Here is a 16432-nt window from a genome sequence, read left to right on the forward strand (position 1 = left end):
ATATCCAAGCTTCATAGTTATTTTTGGTATGTAATATGTATGTTTTTAGCACAGTTTCATTCTGTGTTTAAGCCTATTTTTTTTATATGGTTGCAGGATGAAGACATTTGACGTAGTGGTGGAAAAGGGTAACTGAAGGAGAAATGTCCAAGATCAAACTCTTTACTATACTGGGAAAGTATGGTAACATCTAATGCATCACCCATTCTTGTCGTACACTATTATCCTCTTAATTGCTCCAAGCTTTATATAATTCCTTCCATCCAAATAGATTTCATATAATTATCTTGCCATGTGTTCCACTTCTAACTTTAGCTGTCCCTTTAACTAAATTTCTCCTGGAATTTTATCAGATCTATAACTGTATCCTTTTCATCCATTTAGTTTTATAGTTAAATTAATAGTAAAATTGAGGGTGTCTGTGAAGGTTTCCCAGGTAAGAATATATATCCTTGCAATGAGGTGTTATGGTTAAGGTCCGTTGAATATCGCTGGTCATTGTTAATATTATTTTTTCTTTTTGTTTCTCTTTTTCGGTTGATATCCCTTGTTAGCTTCTCTAAGATAGCAACTTATTTTTCCCCTTACTGGTGATTATGATAAATGAAGAACACTGCTAATGGAAATTTGGGGACAAAAGGTGGCAGATAACCAAGTCTAAGGCCTTGAAAGTATTTTTGATCGGTTACATAGGTTTAATGAAGGAATCATAGAATGTTGTTGTCAGTAAGACAGAACTGCCTTGAAGGATCAACTTGTATCTGTCCTTCAGTCTGTGTAGGAACTATGTTTAACTTACTGAATAGATTACTAATTTGGCATGTTAAGCACTCGATTCATATTTTGAAAGTGTAAGATTGCTTTAAACCATAAATGAGGCAAATTTTCCATAATTCTATGTAATATATGAAAGATAGACTATTATCCTTCTACCGGAATACCTAAACCCATACTCTGGAGATTCAAATATAGGCCTGAAGAAATGACAACTGTTGTGCATGGATGCTGTGGGGAGGGTACTCTTGTTTAGACTTTATAGGATTACAATTCTCTTCCTTTACCATTCAATTGGGTGATTCGATGTATCTGTTTGAATTGTCACTTCACTTGGCACTAGAAGATTGAAATGAGTTCTGCATCTGCTGGTTTGTAGACATTAATCACCTGATCTTTCCTAATAGAGAAATTCCCGACAAAAGGGAATTTTGAGAACCTTTAAAGTATTTGTTTCCTGTAGAATATCATATATATGACATTGTATTCATTGAACAATATGGTCTAATTTGCAAGTCTGCAGACTTCAATCGGCACTCTTTATAGACTTATAGATAAGAACCTAAAAGTCCCGGATTGTGGATTCCAACTAGCAATTTAGATCTCATTTAAGATGTCCAATATACGATTGTTTAAGGAGTTGGTGCAATTATCAAGCCCATAGAGTTCTGCAAATTGGCAGTTATTTTCATAACTTTATAGAACTCAGGCATGAGAAACTAGAGACCCTTGTGAATAATTAATAACTACTAAAGTAGTACATTTCTTGGCACTGCTTTACAGTTAAGGACATGTGGTTCTCAACTTGGTAGACATCATACAGCATATTGGCACTCTTTTGTTGTAGCCATAGCAGTTTGCCCCTATCCTTGATAAGGAGTTTATGTCATACTGAAGTATTGAGTTGATGACTTCTTTATGTAAACTTATTATCTATTATAGAAGGCATTACTGGAGGAATTCTTCATGGTTGGTTTTCTTTTTGACATTTGATATCTAACACCTCAATTGGGAGAGTGATAGTACCTACTATTAGGATACCCCACATCCTCTGGCTTTCTTCCTATCACTTTGCCACGACTACATTTTTCTCGGGGAAACATGATTAACCAAAGGCTATGATTTGGTCCAGTGATATGAGAAATCAGCTACTAGGATATTAGCTTATTCTCATTAAAAGTAACACGCTCTGCATTAGTATCCATTGTCTCCTATGCTGTCTGCCTAATTTCTATAACAAATCCAATATCACTTTAGGAATTCAAAATGTTACCATTCAGATGAATCCTGAAATTAAGAGTGATAACAATGTGCTCAAATTAAGTATATCACACTTCACAAGATATGCTTTGCGATCTTCCTTTGCTTGTCTCCAGTAATCTGTTTGGTCCTTTTGGCAAGTAGGAATTCAACTGAGGAATTTTTAGTTTTGAGCACCCCGTACTTTACAGTGACTGGATGCTGTTTGTATATGATGGTAAGGAGAGTCTGTAAATGTTCTCTTGGTTGGCTTTTAATTTACTAAAGTTTAAGCTATGATAACCAAACATTTTCATTTCATATATTGATAAGAGGAATGCTTGTACCATAATCAAGTAAACTGATACTTGAGTATTCAATAGTTTCTTCCAAACTTTTCTCTGCAGTTCAAGTTGGCTAATGAAGCCTTAGAAGTGAAACAAAACACTTCGCATTCCAATTTAGTAGAGATCAAACTAAACAATTCTCTAGATATTTATTTTGAGCTTCTTAAATAGCTTTAGCCATTTTATCTTTTCTTTTTTTTTTTTTTGTGTGGGGGTTTTTTTTTTTTTTTTTTTTTTTTTTGTGTGGGGGGGGGGGGAGTGGGTTAGGGACTACCATATGCTAAAATTTCTCCTTTTTCGATATTGTGATTGGAAGATTTACAATAATTAAATAAAGGTTACCTTTTGTGTTATAGTAGACTTAGTAGTGGAGTCATGAAATCTAAGGTTTGGTGTATGAGTGTATCAGATTCTCTTTTATTGCATGGATATGATTTTTGTTTTCAATGCACAGGAAATGAACCATAAAATTTCCTCACATACATGAATGTGTAGCAAGCTTTTCATTAGGTTGGTAATTCTAGTGAACGCTGGGTGCATTGGTTGCACTCATATCTCTCTCGCATAGATATGTGACGGGAATACATAATGCACTATTATTCTCAGTTGATGTTTGAAAATTGTGCTCTAGAATATGAATTATTTGGCAATATGCTTTTTCTGTTGCCAAATAAATATAATCAGATTTCGGACAGTGGTTTGGTATCTGCTTTACTTATTTTGTCATCAATGCATAGGATCTGGAGATTGACGTAATCCAATACATGGATTATTATTAAGGAAATCATTAGCATTTTTGAGTCCATAACTTTTTTAGAATTTTTCCCACTATTATGCAATCAGACGAGTTTTCAGTTTGAATACTGAATCAGAGGCAAGATTTTGTGATACTTGTAAATCTCACCTGAAGATTTCTCATTTTAAATACAGAATAAGAGGCAAGATTATGTGCTAGTTGCAATTATGCCATGGTTAATGTTCATGCCAGATTGAAACTGTTATAAGAGGGTGGCTTATGCAGTTTCAGAAGATAGGTTTTTAAGTATGAGTAATACTACATTTTTTTGGATTTCTCTGTTTCAGTCTTTTGCCTCAAGTAATATTTTGCCATTCAAAGTTACCTTCAGGTTTTGAAATCTAAGTTTGTTATTTATCAGTTTTTTGTATTTAACTCCATTGGATCTATATTCCCATGTTTGGGGAACACAGGATTCTTAAAAAATGAAATCCATGTTTATTATTTTGCCAACAAATTTGGTATTTGTTTCAAGTTCATGAATGTGGTAGATGGTATCTTTATTAGGATATTAAAATATAGTATTGTTATATGACCAAAATTTTCTTGCTTGCTATTTGTACTAATAGTGGAAAGCATGTGACTCAGTTGGTGAAAGGATGAAGTTGGTGTATAATATGGTAGATCTTGTCTGCATAATAGGTTTTGATATTGATGATTGCAATTAAAATTTATGTCTGGGAGGAAATTGCAGCTTCTTTGCATGGAGAGAATTCTGTGACAAATGAATAAATGTAATATAACTGTAGATTACATTCTTTTATTCCCCTTCCCCTTTAACATTGGTATCATTGAAAAATGGCTCACTTTGTGAGCATAAATTGGAGGGAAAAAAAAAAAAAAAGAAATATGAAAAATTGGGAATGTACGATGTACATGCAACTCCTTTCTATGAACAACCCGTACTTTGAGCAGTAGAAAACTTATTTGATATAAAAAAATGTACATAAAGCTGCTCAAAGAACAGGTTACCTGCAACTCATGGGAAGAGGAGGAACAAATGGATCTAAAAAAATTGTTAGCTGTCTACAGTTATCCTACTTCTGCATCTTCTTTTCTTCCTGGAGATGCTGGTTGCTATTTGAATTAGCAACCTTACCAGTAGCATTACTTCATCTTTACTCGTTTTGCTTTGCCATCTTACTTGCAGGTAAATGCAACCTGGCCTTTAGAGGTCGCGGTGCTCGAGTTTTCTGGTCAAATCCTCTGACACATACGAACCCTGTGGTGCATTTTTGAAATTACACCAGTGTGAAAATTACGGCTCAATAATCATCAATGTACAAGAGGGACAATACTGAAAGAAAGCCCGTTTGATACCTTTCCAGAAGCAGTACTGGATATCTTCAGTTGACATGCCTGGTGAGCAGAGAGAATTTCAGTGGCTTTTTCTTTTTATACCTCAGCTATAAAGTAATGATTCTTTTTTTACCTTTGAAAATTGTTGAGACAGAAGTGCCAAAAAATACAGTTCTTCTTGGCAGGTTCCATATCAAACTTCTCGGCACATCGATAGGGTTCAAACTGGATTCGTGATCCGCAAATACCTGCATAAGAGTAATAATGGATTGCATTTCTATTTCCTCCACTGAAAGCATGTAACTATTCATTGAGTAAGGAAACCTATTCTTATACAAGTTATCAAATGGGGAATGTTTCTTTTCCAATATGATTTCGTGTTGCAGAAATCACCCTTTGCTAGTGCTATATACACAAGCTCCTGAAAATAGGAATTTAATACCTCATTGACCTGGAAATATGTGCCATTAAGAGGAAAACTGCCTCTCATTGCTGTTCTGCAAGGTATCTACAACAAGATGGGCTTTTCAGCACGGCAACAAAACAAAGACGAAAAGAAAAGGGTTCCTTAATTGTCATAACTTTGCTGATAATTATATCGCATTTTGTTCTCACCAGAATTGTGCCTCTGACTGTTTGAGCCTGTGCTTCTCTTGTGCTATTGCATGAAAAGCATGTTTTCTTGTTGCACAGGCCGCCTCCTTCCTGAAAGCTGCATTTAATTTCTGGAGGTTGGACTGAATCTGCTGTCTCACCTGGTTAAGATGACGTCAATGTGGGTACAATCAGCAGACTGTATTAACAGTCCGTTTCATCAAGATAATTGAAGTACAGCAGACCTTCAGGATGACCCTATGCTCTTGTTTTCTTCTGGATTTATTTATTTCATGCAGGTGTATTAGTGGGTGAGGGGGAAGGGGTTGTTGTTATGTTTCTTTGGTGAGGCTTAGAAATTAGTAAATACTTTTAGCATTAGGCTACCATTCTCGAAACAAGTGCCTTCTGTGGGCATTCTTGGACTGTGTCAACGGATTTTAGATTATATAACTTACCTGGAGTCCATATAGCCAGAAGGTACGGACTTGGATCGTCGGGTTCTCGTCTGTCCATCTAGACATTTTAACTTTTACATCAGTGAAACAAGTTGCATATAAGTAGAATTATAGTAGCTACGACTAGAGCTGAGAAATAACTAACCCCTTTCAGTAGCGGATGTGAGTCTGGGAGTTCGTACCTGCACCAAGTGTAAGCCATTAGTTGCTGATAGTTTCTACCTACATTGTGCTGTATAGTTAATAGGTTCGATATTTTAGTTCGAAACATTTAACTCACACTTGATGCTCTGTCCGCAGTCGACTGACGTGCTTTAGTTTGGGCATTGGTATAGAAGCAAGTTCTGGACTCAAAGCAACTAGGGCTTTTGACATATCACCTTCTCCCACTTCCATCTGCTCTTGCATAAAGCTCTGCAAGTTTGTTGTGAATTCTTCTACATTGAGCTTTATGACAGGAATTTCATCTGGATCCTCATAGAATGCATCCTCCATGTCTTTTTCTGACACTTCTGTGGGTGGCTCTGGGGTTGTTGGTTCCTCAATGAGTGGTTCAGAATTTCTTGTCAACCCCGTTCCCCTCTCTATGTTATCCTCGGACGCAGGTAGTGCGATAGGCTTTATTACTACTTCAGAGCTTTTCCTTGCACTATATTGGGAAGCTGAACTGGTCATTTGTCTCCCTTCTGGCCCTGGAAGAGCAAGTCTTGCACTGCACCAAATGCATATGTTGGATCATGACTGTTTGATATCTTTCAATGTATGTAAGTCTTTCACTGGCTAGCTTTTCTTGCCATTTATAGAGAGATAATATCATTTAGAAAGACAACATAAGTAACCTTGCAAAAGCACTTGCAAAATGTCGGCATTCTCCTCTCATTGGACATGCATTGCAGTTTGGCTCTCTCTTTGTGCAGAAAACCTGTAGCCAATATATGGAAACCCATGCTTTGAGATACTGTTTCCATATGGCGAGTGTACATAATGACTACTAGTGTTTGCATGTGGTTAGTGTACATATTGGTTACTAGTGAGGCAGTGAAGAAATATGGAAGGCAAAAAGCTTACCTTTCCGAAAGTAATCATTTGGTAGTGTAGCTCATACCTGTAGTGTCAGAATATATTAATTAGTCGACATTTGGGATTTCCAAAGCTAGGTGTAGAGTTCTTGTAATTGAGATAGATGATTGCAATTAAGAAAAATTTACAATGTTTCCTGATCCAGCTTGCAGAGCCTGGGCCAAAGATATTTCTGGATTGATTCCAGCACTGGATAACTGCAAGGAAACAATTAAGTAACAGACAGTTCACAAGCTCTCTTTGTTGATGCTTAACATGTACTTACAGTTCAAGGAGATGCAGCTGGAGTGACTCAGGGAGGGGTTGTAGAGGAACCCATCCAAGTCGAACAGCAATGCGCCCAACATTTGTGTCAACCTAATAAGTGGATTAGTCAGGCAAGAATTAAATGTCTTGTTGGGTACAAATTGATCTTTACAGGCAGATGACCTTACCGGGAAAGCAAGATGATGAAGAGTTAAAAGGCGTACACACTCCACGCTCTTTAGCCCTAGCCCTCGTATGCTCAATAGATAATCCCTGCAAGAAATTTTGTTAAGCAAGCAAAGAGTTCCCTTTTAGATGTTAGCAGACACTGGGCGGAATATATGGAGATGCCTACCGCTATATGCTATTAGCATATGGATGCATGGAACTTTAATGAAGAGACTTACTTGGATTTGTCCGGTGGGACATCTCTCAACCATTCTAGATCAATTCTTTCATGATCTTGAACTATACGATTGAGGAAATCCTGCAAAAATGGACATTCCTTGTTTTCTAGGTGTTTTTGAAGTAGTGAGTAATTTAAAGAGTCATCAAATATAATCATTTTACGTACTTTCATTCGCTCTGCTAGCATATTATTCATTCCCCTCTCTTTGATTGTATCAGAGATCTCACGGACATCAGCATTTCGTAATGCTTCATAATCTAGGGAGTCCATTGCCTCCCTGCTTCTTCCAATTGTTCCAGCTTTCGGTTGCACCTGCTTTCTCAAGGTATCCCAATTAAATGGTTCTGCCTTCTCCTTCTCAGCCTTTCTCTTTCTTGCATTTGGGGTTGTGGGGCTGACCTTAACGGATGGTCCGCCGGAAGAATCCACTTGTCCCACTTCAGTTGGTTCAAGTCTTCTGTCATCGTGTTTCCAGGTATCTGCAATTAAATTAACTTGAACATCAAAGTATCGTCCAATAGATGCAATAACGGGGAAGTAGTTCAGTACATTACCACTTGGTTGTGTAGATGCTTCACCAGGTCCTGTGGGGTCCATCCGAAACACACTATCCTTGTGAAAGTCCTCTTGTTTTCCTTGCTTATGATTGATGGAATGTTGGCCATTTCCATTCTGAGACACATCTATAAAATCAGTTTGCAGTTCAAGGTTTTTGTTTGGAATTGCATGATTCATTGCTGATGGCTGAAGTTTTGCTCTTCCATCTTGTATGGCTGTAAAAGTAATATTTGGGCTCTGTCCTATGTTGTTGTTTCTGCATTCCACACCTACTCTATTGCTAATATCAAAGTCTGTTGAAACCAAAGAAGATATGCTTTCCTTTCCCGAGAATGCAAGAACATCTGCTTCCCATTTTTCCAGGCTCAGCCAGGAATTAGTGGAGGATGAGGGTACTGAGCTCTGATGATGAGGGACTTTGGAAATGGATGGATAAGAATGTCCATTGCTGCTGTTGGCTGGTCCTGGATTTTGCCTGTATACTGGATTTTCTAATTGCTGATGACCAATCAAAGGCCTCTTATCTGGGAATAAACTTCCCATGAACTGAAACTGAGATTGCTGCAATGCAGCAATTCTGTCAGTGTGTTCAGAAACACTTAGATAACCAAGGTTTTTGCTGAAATTCCACCCATCTTCTGCCTCTGAGTTTGATCCTGAGCTTGATCTGATATCTTCAGATGCTTGAAAAATAAAAGACTCTGAAGAACTTTGTGATGAAATAATCTCTTCCTCTGTTCTCCTAGTATGGTCGCTTATTATGGAGGTTCTTTTTTCTGTCATGACATTTTCTCCCCTGTATTCAGATGATTCAGTGGATGTCACTGAGCTTTGGTTGTATGATGGTTGTCTTAAAATTCTGTGATCATAAGTTGTTCCATCTGGATATGTTATGCGAACCTCATGGCATTCAACTGATGGACTTTCCCCATTTTCACAGCATGGTTGTCTCACAGTTTTTGATTTGAGAGGGAACTTGGCTGCAAGAGACATAAAAGCAGAGCTGCAAGCAAGGAGGAAAGTTATAAAAGTTGGATTAGCATCCTTTACATTATATGGTCTTACTCTGCGGCCACGGAGAACTCAACTGTACCTTGAAAGATGATCTGAAACATTTTGTGTGAGAAATACTCCTATCACTGAGTCAACAACTGATCCTTTCCACTTGGAGAATCGCCTGTCCCCTGTGAAGATGCAATTTTGTTTTAGGTTTACGGTCTAGAATTCAGTTAACTTGATGAGGTAAATCCAAGATTATTAGTTTGTTATTGTTTTTTGTTCTAGGTTGACTCTTTGGTCGAACTTGATCATTTTTTGAAGACAGTATCTGATTAAGTCTGTTTTATGGAATAATAATACTACAAAATTAGTATGCGACTAACTAATTTGTAGTGAGCATTCCTAGAACTCGACAAAATAGGATTATTGTGGTTCAAAAAATGGTCAAAAGTTCCTAATTAAAGAGCGCCATGAGACGAGCAACTCAAGTTCATCAGTTGAGATGTTAAGAGCTTTGTATGGGAAATTTCTCCCCATAGTTGATGAACAAACACCAACAGAGCCACTCAAAGTGCTAGAAAGTGTCATCGAGGATAGCTACAACAAATCCAATGTAAATCTGCATGATGAAACTCAGTATAGTAGAACTCATTGCAGATTTGCTGAGCTTTCTGCAAGAAAACCAAATAAAGGAGTGCGAGAAGACAATACGCCTTAAGCCCCCATTTTGAGTCCAGACTTGCTTATTTCTAGAGTGCAAATTGAAATGCCAGATAAAATATACTTAAGTTGGGAACTTACCCAAAAGAAGGTGGGTTCAATACACGTATGTTTGGAATTTCGTGTTTAGTTTGGATCTCCTTATGAGGATGGGCCATGAGCTTGCCCACCATTTTTATAACTAACATTTAATTTGAGCTAGATGACTTTCAGCCCTCTGGGCAGATTCAAAAGTTTGGCCTCATTCTCAATATCTTTTTCATCACTAGTACATCAGGACATTTAAGGTATGGCATTGTTTCCAAGTTGTACCGTATTTCTTGCTTTCGATGTCTAAGACATAGTTGTCATCTTTCCTCTGAATGGGTGTCCTAAATGCTGTAGGAATGAAGATGGACCAACCCAAGCTCCAATCTCCAACTTGAAATAGTAAGTTATTTGTTAAATGAAAATCTGGTTTTTCTCTCTTTTGTTTCTCAATCGTTTGAAACAAATTCTTTTATGACCAATTGAGATAGGGAACAATCATATAACTTTTTGGATCATTAAACATCTTGTGGTGGATGATTTATATATGTGCAATATTAATGACATAAATTTTCTGGAAGCAGGTACCTTGAACTAGATGCATTCGTGCGATGAATGAGTCGACTCGACCCCGGAAGACTTTTCTTTCTTCTTCCCACCATTTTTGTTTATCAGTTTCCATTGTTTCTGCACTTGCACTTCCTTCCTTACCCATTAAAAGGTTCCACAGCCTATTTGTCTCCGGATCAAGGTCCACTCTAGGCCGTGGTTTCTTTTTTTTGACTGGATCAAATTCCTCAAATGGAACAATGGCACCATCTCCTCTGTATGGAACAAGTGCAGTTTGCTCTTTCCTTTCTATTCCCTTGCCTTTATCATTGATGCACAAATCTTTCATGCGGTCGGCAATATCATCAATGTATGATAAAGTTCTGTTTTCTTCATCTGACCCTGAACAGAAATACAAAAAATAGCTTTAATTTTTTAAAGAGCATATCCAGCTTATGTTAACAAGATAACTTAAAGGTGTTTACCTGTGACTTTCTTGGAGGAATGCCCATAACTTCTCAAGTTCTTGGACTCTTGCTGAAGACATTTATCTGTAATCAGCAATTTTTTGGATGATGTCTGTCCAGCAGTCCGTCTCTTGACTGCAACACGATCAGGCGCATTTATAATTTCATTTGGTGGAATGGATTTAGGGTGTTGTTGTGATGCAGACTCCAGATTCCAGTTAGTAACTGCAGTGAGGGAGTCAGTGCTTTTCTTTTTAGCAAGGTTGGATGTATTCTGTGCCATTTGTTCTGCACATAAATGCACTTGAGATGAAGCAGGTTGCTGCTGAAACTTATGCCTGAAATCTGGGTAGGTCGTATACCAATCACAAGTGACCATGTTCAGTTTATCATTCGAATGTCTGCAGTTGCTCAGTTCATTACTATTAGAATCTGTTAACCCACTGTTCTGGTGCATTCTGGAGTTTTGTGCAGGGAAAATCATACTCCTGCTTTCAATTTGTCCTGAGAAATTATCAACAGCTGTAATGCCAGAAGGCATGCTGGACGAGGTTCCATGAAATTTTTCGTCAATCTTCTTTTTCTTGCCTGTTTCAAAACTGTTCTGCAATAATTTGCTGCTATCTCTGTCACAATTGTCTGTTGCAGAGACTCCGTGGGACCACAATTGAGAACCCATGAGGGTGATAGCATGGGGCTGTCTCAGCTCAGGATGGCTGTGCTCTCTCTTGGATCCTTTATGCTCAGTAACGTTCACCAAATCCTCCAGAATATGAGGTGTACTCTGAGTTACTGGTTGTCTTCTACATTCTAAGTTTGGTGCTATGGTATTTGCTTGAATGACAAGCTGGGCAAGGCCTCCACTGATGGGATTATGAACCTGACTGTACCTATTACTGCCACTACTTTGATTTATACTAGCATTTCTGACATTCAAACTCCTGGCAATGATATTCAGAGTAGATGTCAGTGGTGGCGATGCTGTAGTTGCCACTGGTGTGGATTCTAGGGGAGGGATGTTATTTGAGGGGACAAAATCATGTGCAGTCTCTATCCATTGTATCTCTTTTCCACATATCTTTTGCTGCCGTACCTTTGGTGTGGATGCCGATGGCTCGCTTAATTCTTTAGACCTCTCTGCTATATCAGAATCCAAATTCAAATTAAAAGGAAGCTTACACCCTTCATTGTCCTGTGCTTGGTAGTCAAATTCTCTTCCCTGGCTTTTCTTTTGTTCTCCAGTATCTAAGTCAAAGTTTAACACCCTTTTGCATGATCTCTTGGCAGGTTCCATATTGGATGCTTCAACCACATTTACTGCATCAGTCGATGGGCTTGTTGAGGTTTTACTGCCATTTCTCCTCTCATACTTTCTTTTTGTAGTAGGATTTTCATTAGGAGTGCTGCTTTTTTTAGCAGCAGGCTTGGGAGTCCTTTTCGGTTTACCTTCAACCACTACCTTTGGCCGATGTTTCCTTCTCTTGGGTGTTTTTTGTTGTGGTGTCTCGTTGAGATCAATTCCTCCATTTTCACCACCAGCATTGTTCTTTTCCTTTGGTGGCGTCAAAACTGCTCCAGTTGGCTTATCCAAAGTGTTGAGTGAGAATTCATTACATTGGCTCTCGAGAATTTGAGGTTGTGCAGACAAGACAGCAGTTTCTTGCTTATCTTTGCCCTGAGTTGAGGTTTCATCTATCAACAAACTTGGTACTTGAATGATGTGGTAATTCTTTGGCTGCTTTTGCTGATCTGGCGTTACTGGCCCCAATGGGAATGGCCTTGGGGCACTTGAGGATTCCCCTGCTTCCAATCTTGGACGTACATTTATGTTATAGTCGGGCCAGCAAGGGACTGCAAGTCTACCTACGGAAAATGCAACATTATGATTATAAGGTGATGGCAACATTCCAGAAAATATTAAAGTCAATCTCAGTTGTTCTAAACTTGCCCGGTAAAGAATAATAAAGGGCCATATATAGGTAGCTATGTGAAACAGATAATATAGGCAAAACTTGAGGAACATGGAAAATCATGAAAAATAAGATGTATAAGGGTAGGGAGGTGCAAGAGATCTGCATCCTCTATCTAGCAGCTTGGATATAAAGCAACAAGCAAAAGTGAAAATAAACAAATATCAAGTATAGTGTTTGAAAATGAGTTTGTTCTTTCAGATACATATGGCCATGCAAATATTTGCTGGTCATTTAGCACCTAATATGGACGTCATTATGAGTCAAGGAACAACATGAGACATCTTATTTCTTCAGCATGTGTAAGGCCAATGTCGGACAGAGTCTCAGAGATTGTAGTTTTCCCCACAGAGGTAAGTACATATGCTTAAGTCACTTCATTTTTCATGTGCAAATTACTTTTTTACTGAAAGTTTTGAGATGATACAGCACATTTGTTGTTTCAGTTTATATTAGTGGCAATGAGACTTAAAGCAACATATATCACTTGCAGATACATGTAGGGGTTGTCCTAAGATGAAGTGATAAGGACAATTTCAAAAAATTTAGTCTTGCATATGATGTACTCACTATTTGGCATTTCGTGTAGGTTGTAACCATCACCGTCACCGATTGCATGCAAGACGTGATTTTGCTGGTGTTTTCCACCAACCAATGTGTAAGCCATCTGGTTCCTTTCACCTTGCGAATGTAGACAAATACTAGTTGGTCTGCCCACGACGTAAGTGCTCCCGTTTGGTGCTAGATTCGGTAGCGGTGCACGAGTAGCACTCCTCATGCCCATCAATTCTGCTAAAGAATTAACTTTCTGAGGAGGGATGGCTTCACCTACATTCTGCACGCTTGACCCAACACCTCCAGCATTTTGGTTCAAACTTCTCGAATTCTGCAATGTTCTAACATCTTGAATGTTACGATCCATGATGTTTATACCTAAACGGTCACTGGGGTTAAAATTCCAAGGCAGCCGGTTATAGTTCCCAACAGGAACAACATCTCGACTACTCTGGACTCTGGTGCTCACTGGAATGACCCCAGTCGGATTGTAATTCTGCTGCAGCCAGTTATACGTCTCGCCTGGAGCAACACCTTGAACGCTACATTCCCTGCCATTAGGACTTAGAACGACATTTGGATTGAACTTTTGAGGCCGCTCACTAGCCGCCTCATTCTGTAAAAGCCCAGTGTAAATTCCCAGCAAATCCTGCCAATTCCCTTCCCCTCTCTGAGACGCTGGCATTTTAGATTCTGCACTATTTCCTCTCTGCAAAACCGGCTTCTCTGGCGTTGCCGGAATCCAAATCTCCCCATTCTGCTTCATCCCTTTCTCCCAGGGAACCGAAAATCCCTTCCCCAAATTCATCACTCCAATTTGATGTAAAAACAATGAAAAATTTCTATAGAAATTTTCCACTTATCTGAACTTTTCCCTGTACTCGTAAATCAAATCATCACTCCAATTCATCAAATCACCCAATAGATAGCCAAGAACGAACCATCTGTTCTTCCTGAAAGAAACTGGAGGAAAAAAATTTCACTAAGACAAAATTGCTAAAAATCTGCACATATGTATATGTATATATATCAAGATTGCAGCATGTGGGAAAAACAAGTGCATTTCCCAGAGAGATGAAATCCACAGCAGTTAATGCCCACAAATTCAATCCCAAAAAGCAGCAACATTTCTCAACAAATTCATATACATCTCTACCAAATTTCCCAACTTCTTGCAAACCCAGCTGCCTAACTTTACTTATCAACAAATGTACCTTATTGCAAACCTACCAAAAACCCACACCAATATTGCACAAATTGGAAACATTGGAAACAAAAACAGAAAAATCACGACAAACAGTTGCAGCACCTGAATCACCACAAGTAAATTCCAGGATTCTTAATTCCAAATTTAACTCAGTTGAAATAAAAACCCATAAATCTTGAATGGAGATTCTCTCCATGTCCCCATATCCTCTCTTCACGCCCAGAACAAAGCCATGCGCCCCCCCCCCCCCCAAAAAAAAAAAAAAAAAAAACAGACATAGAGAGACAGAAAGAGAAATTAACTCAGCACCAGAATTTCTCACACACACAAAAAGAAAAACAAAGAGAGAGAAAAAAAAGCAAGAACTTAATCAGGTATAATTCAGCAGGCCGATCTCTATACATATCAGCTATATATACAACCTGAGTGACGACCTCCAACGACGAGTCAATGCCGGAGAACAAAGTCCCTCATCGTTACAACAGTGGAGTTTTAGAGAGAGAGAGACACAGACACAGACACAGAGAGAGAGAGAGAGAGGGAGAGGGAGGAAGAGAGAGAAGTAATGTTACTAAGTAATAAACGAAATGAACAGTAAAGGTAGGCTTTATGTACACAAAAGAAATGTGCATGGTTAGGCAAGTTGGAAATTTTTTTTTTCTTTTTTTTTTTTTTTTTTGGTAATAAGGGCACTCTCACTATGGTCAATTAACCATATTCATGGCTCACAAAATCTTTGAATCCCTCCCTCTTGATTTACTCCATGGCAAAAGAGAAAACCTCATTCTCTTTCGTTTTTATTGCGTATCTAATTACCTGATTACGGCGATCCACACATGACATTATTTTTTATTACGTGAATTTATATCGATTGCGTCCGCATTCAGAGCACCGCATTGAATTCTTTGTTATCTACACAACTCGAGCGTTGAACAGAGATATGGAGCTGACCAACAGCTTACCTAGTATGAAAAGCGTTCGGATTCTTGATTTCGAATGCTTAAATGCAGGTATATCGAATTAGTTTTAGAGGAAAATTATCATGATTTCTTGTAATTCTATTATAACGATCTTCATGTCATTATGTACCGGTTAGAATTACAACGACACGTGTTTTTTCTTTTAATTTTGTTAACAGGATTTTAATATTAGTTTCCCAAAAAATAATAAGTACAAAGTTGACCAGGGAAAGAACAAATTATGTGTCCCCTACAGCATCGTTGACGAGATCTTTGTCACAAACACTCATATTTTACTGCAGATTTTAAAATTTTAATATGGAATAATTTTAAAAATAACCAGAAAATCTAGAAAATTTGACCTAAATCAACTTGATTTCCATCTTATTTAGTATGGCTAATTTTCTTATGAGCAACATTTTATTTATTTATTTCAAGTTTTGCTTTCAGGAAATGACTTAACCTTAACCAAGGGCATTACTGCCATTTCCTATGTTTATGCCCTGACATAGCAAATTCAGTTCTGCCCAAATCAATTTTGGGATGCATTAATTCCAAGCTTTAGAAATTTGGTAAGTGAGTCTCCTCACTGCTGTTAACAACTCAGTCAGTAAATGTGACGTAGAAAACGCCTGACAATAGTAAAATACAGCTACGGCACATACCTGTATTTATACATATACACATACGTACATGTAATGACATAATTAACTTTGACGAGCCTCGTTGCATTTTCTATCCCAATTAATATATATGCAAAAATTACGCTATTTATTTTATTTAGAGAAAAAAAAATTGATAGACGTAGAACGTATACGTTAAATGAAATAGAAGATGCAACATAATTTAAAATTAAAAATACAAATCTACTTGTATTTATACGTATATGTAATGACGTAATTAATTTTCTTATAAAGAAAAAATAGAAAAATACGCTGTTGACATATACATGTTTTTATACTTATACACATATGTATATGTACTGAACACAATTAAATTTTAATTTTTAATTTTTTTCTAGAAAATAATTATGAAAAGCCAATATATTTTTTTTATAATTTCTTTTCCAATAATTAATTAGTAATTAAATAATTTTTTTGGAAAGTTTGAATTAAATTGTTGAACAGCTTTCTGCCCATAATGTTTTTTCTGTTGTTGCATAATATTAAATGAAATACA

The 16432-nt window shown here is 37.6% G+C and overlaps 1 protein-coding gene and 3 long non-coding RNA genes across 5 annotated transcripts in view; 3 read left to right on the forward strand and 1 right to left on the reverse strand.

Moving 5' to 3' along the window:
* The window catches only part of LOC105161295, a 7430-nt gene extending 2653 nt beyond the window's left edge, over window positions 1-4777 (forward strand). For both annotated transcript variants that reach the window (XR_847763.2, XR_847764.2), the window contains 3 exons: window positions 97-178; window positions 4307-4518; window positions 4641-4777. This is a non-coding gene — a long non-coding RNA (uncharacterized LOC105161295). The remainder of the gene's footprint in view (window positions 1-96; window positions 179-4306; window positions 4519-4640) is intronic.
* Window positions 3897-15056, reverse strand: LOC105161294 (transcriptional activator DEMETER). The gene is made up of 21 exons (XM_011078935.2): window positions 14717-15056; window positions 13103-14050; window positions 10581-12425; window positions 10135-10497; window positions 8894-8984; window positions 7797-8803; window positions 7408-7721; window positions 7241-7320; window positions 7022-7106; window positions 6853-6944; window positions 6716-6784; window positions 6576-6612; window positions 6347-6429; window positions 5788-6219; window positions 5653-5689; window positions 5508-5565; window positions 5071-5210; window positions 4898-4963; window positions 4589-4703; window positions 4477-4515; window positions 3897-4378 (listed from the first exon to the last, which is right to left on the reverse strand). The coding sequence occupies exons 2-21, from the start codon at window positions 13893-13895 to the stop codon at window positions 4275-4277; spliced, it is 5850 nt and encodes a 1949-aa protein (XP_011077237.1). The 5' UTR covers window positions 13896-14050; window positions 14717-15056; the 3' UTR covers window positions 3897-4274.
* On the forward strand, window positions 8993-10224 carry LOC105161293. The gene is made up of 3 exons (XR_847762.2): window positions 8993-9806; window positions 9904-9948; window positions 10131-10224. It is a non-coding gene; the product is annotated as an uncharacterized LOC105161293 (long non-coding RNA).
* LOC105161292 lies at window positions 12314-13261 on the forward strand. The gene is made up of 3 exons (XR_847761.2): window positions 12314-12455; window positions 12734-12885; window positions 13122-13261. It is a non-coding gene; the product is annotated as an uncharacterized LOC105161292 (long non-coding RNA).

Source organism: Sesamum indicum, linkage group LG4, assembly GCF_000512975.1.
Source record: "Sesamum indicum cultivar Zhongzhi No. 13 linkage group LG4, S_indicum_v1.0, whole genome shotgun sequence".
NCBI classification, from domain to species: Eukaryota; Viridiplantae; Streptophyta; class Magnoliopsida; order Lamiales; family Pedaliaceae; genus Sesamum; species Sesamum indicum.

Bases quoted from the DNA above. Each gene is read 5' to 3' on its own strand.
- LOC105161294 (XM_011078935.2), bottom strand. From the start codon at position 13,895: ATGAATTTGGGGAAGGGATTTTCGGTTCCCTGGGAGAAAGGGATGAAG. The intron at 10,498-10,580 runs GTAAACACCTTT...ATTTCTGTTCAG, and splicing joins TTCCTCCAAGAAAGTCACAG to GGTCAGATGAAGAAAACAGA. The intron at 6,430-6,575 runs GTAAGCTTTTTG...TATTGGCTACAG, and splicing joins AAATGATTACTTTCGGAAAG to GTTTTCTGCACAAAGAGAGA.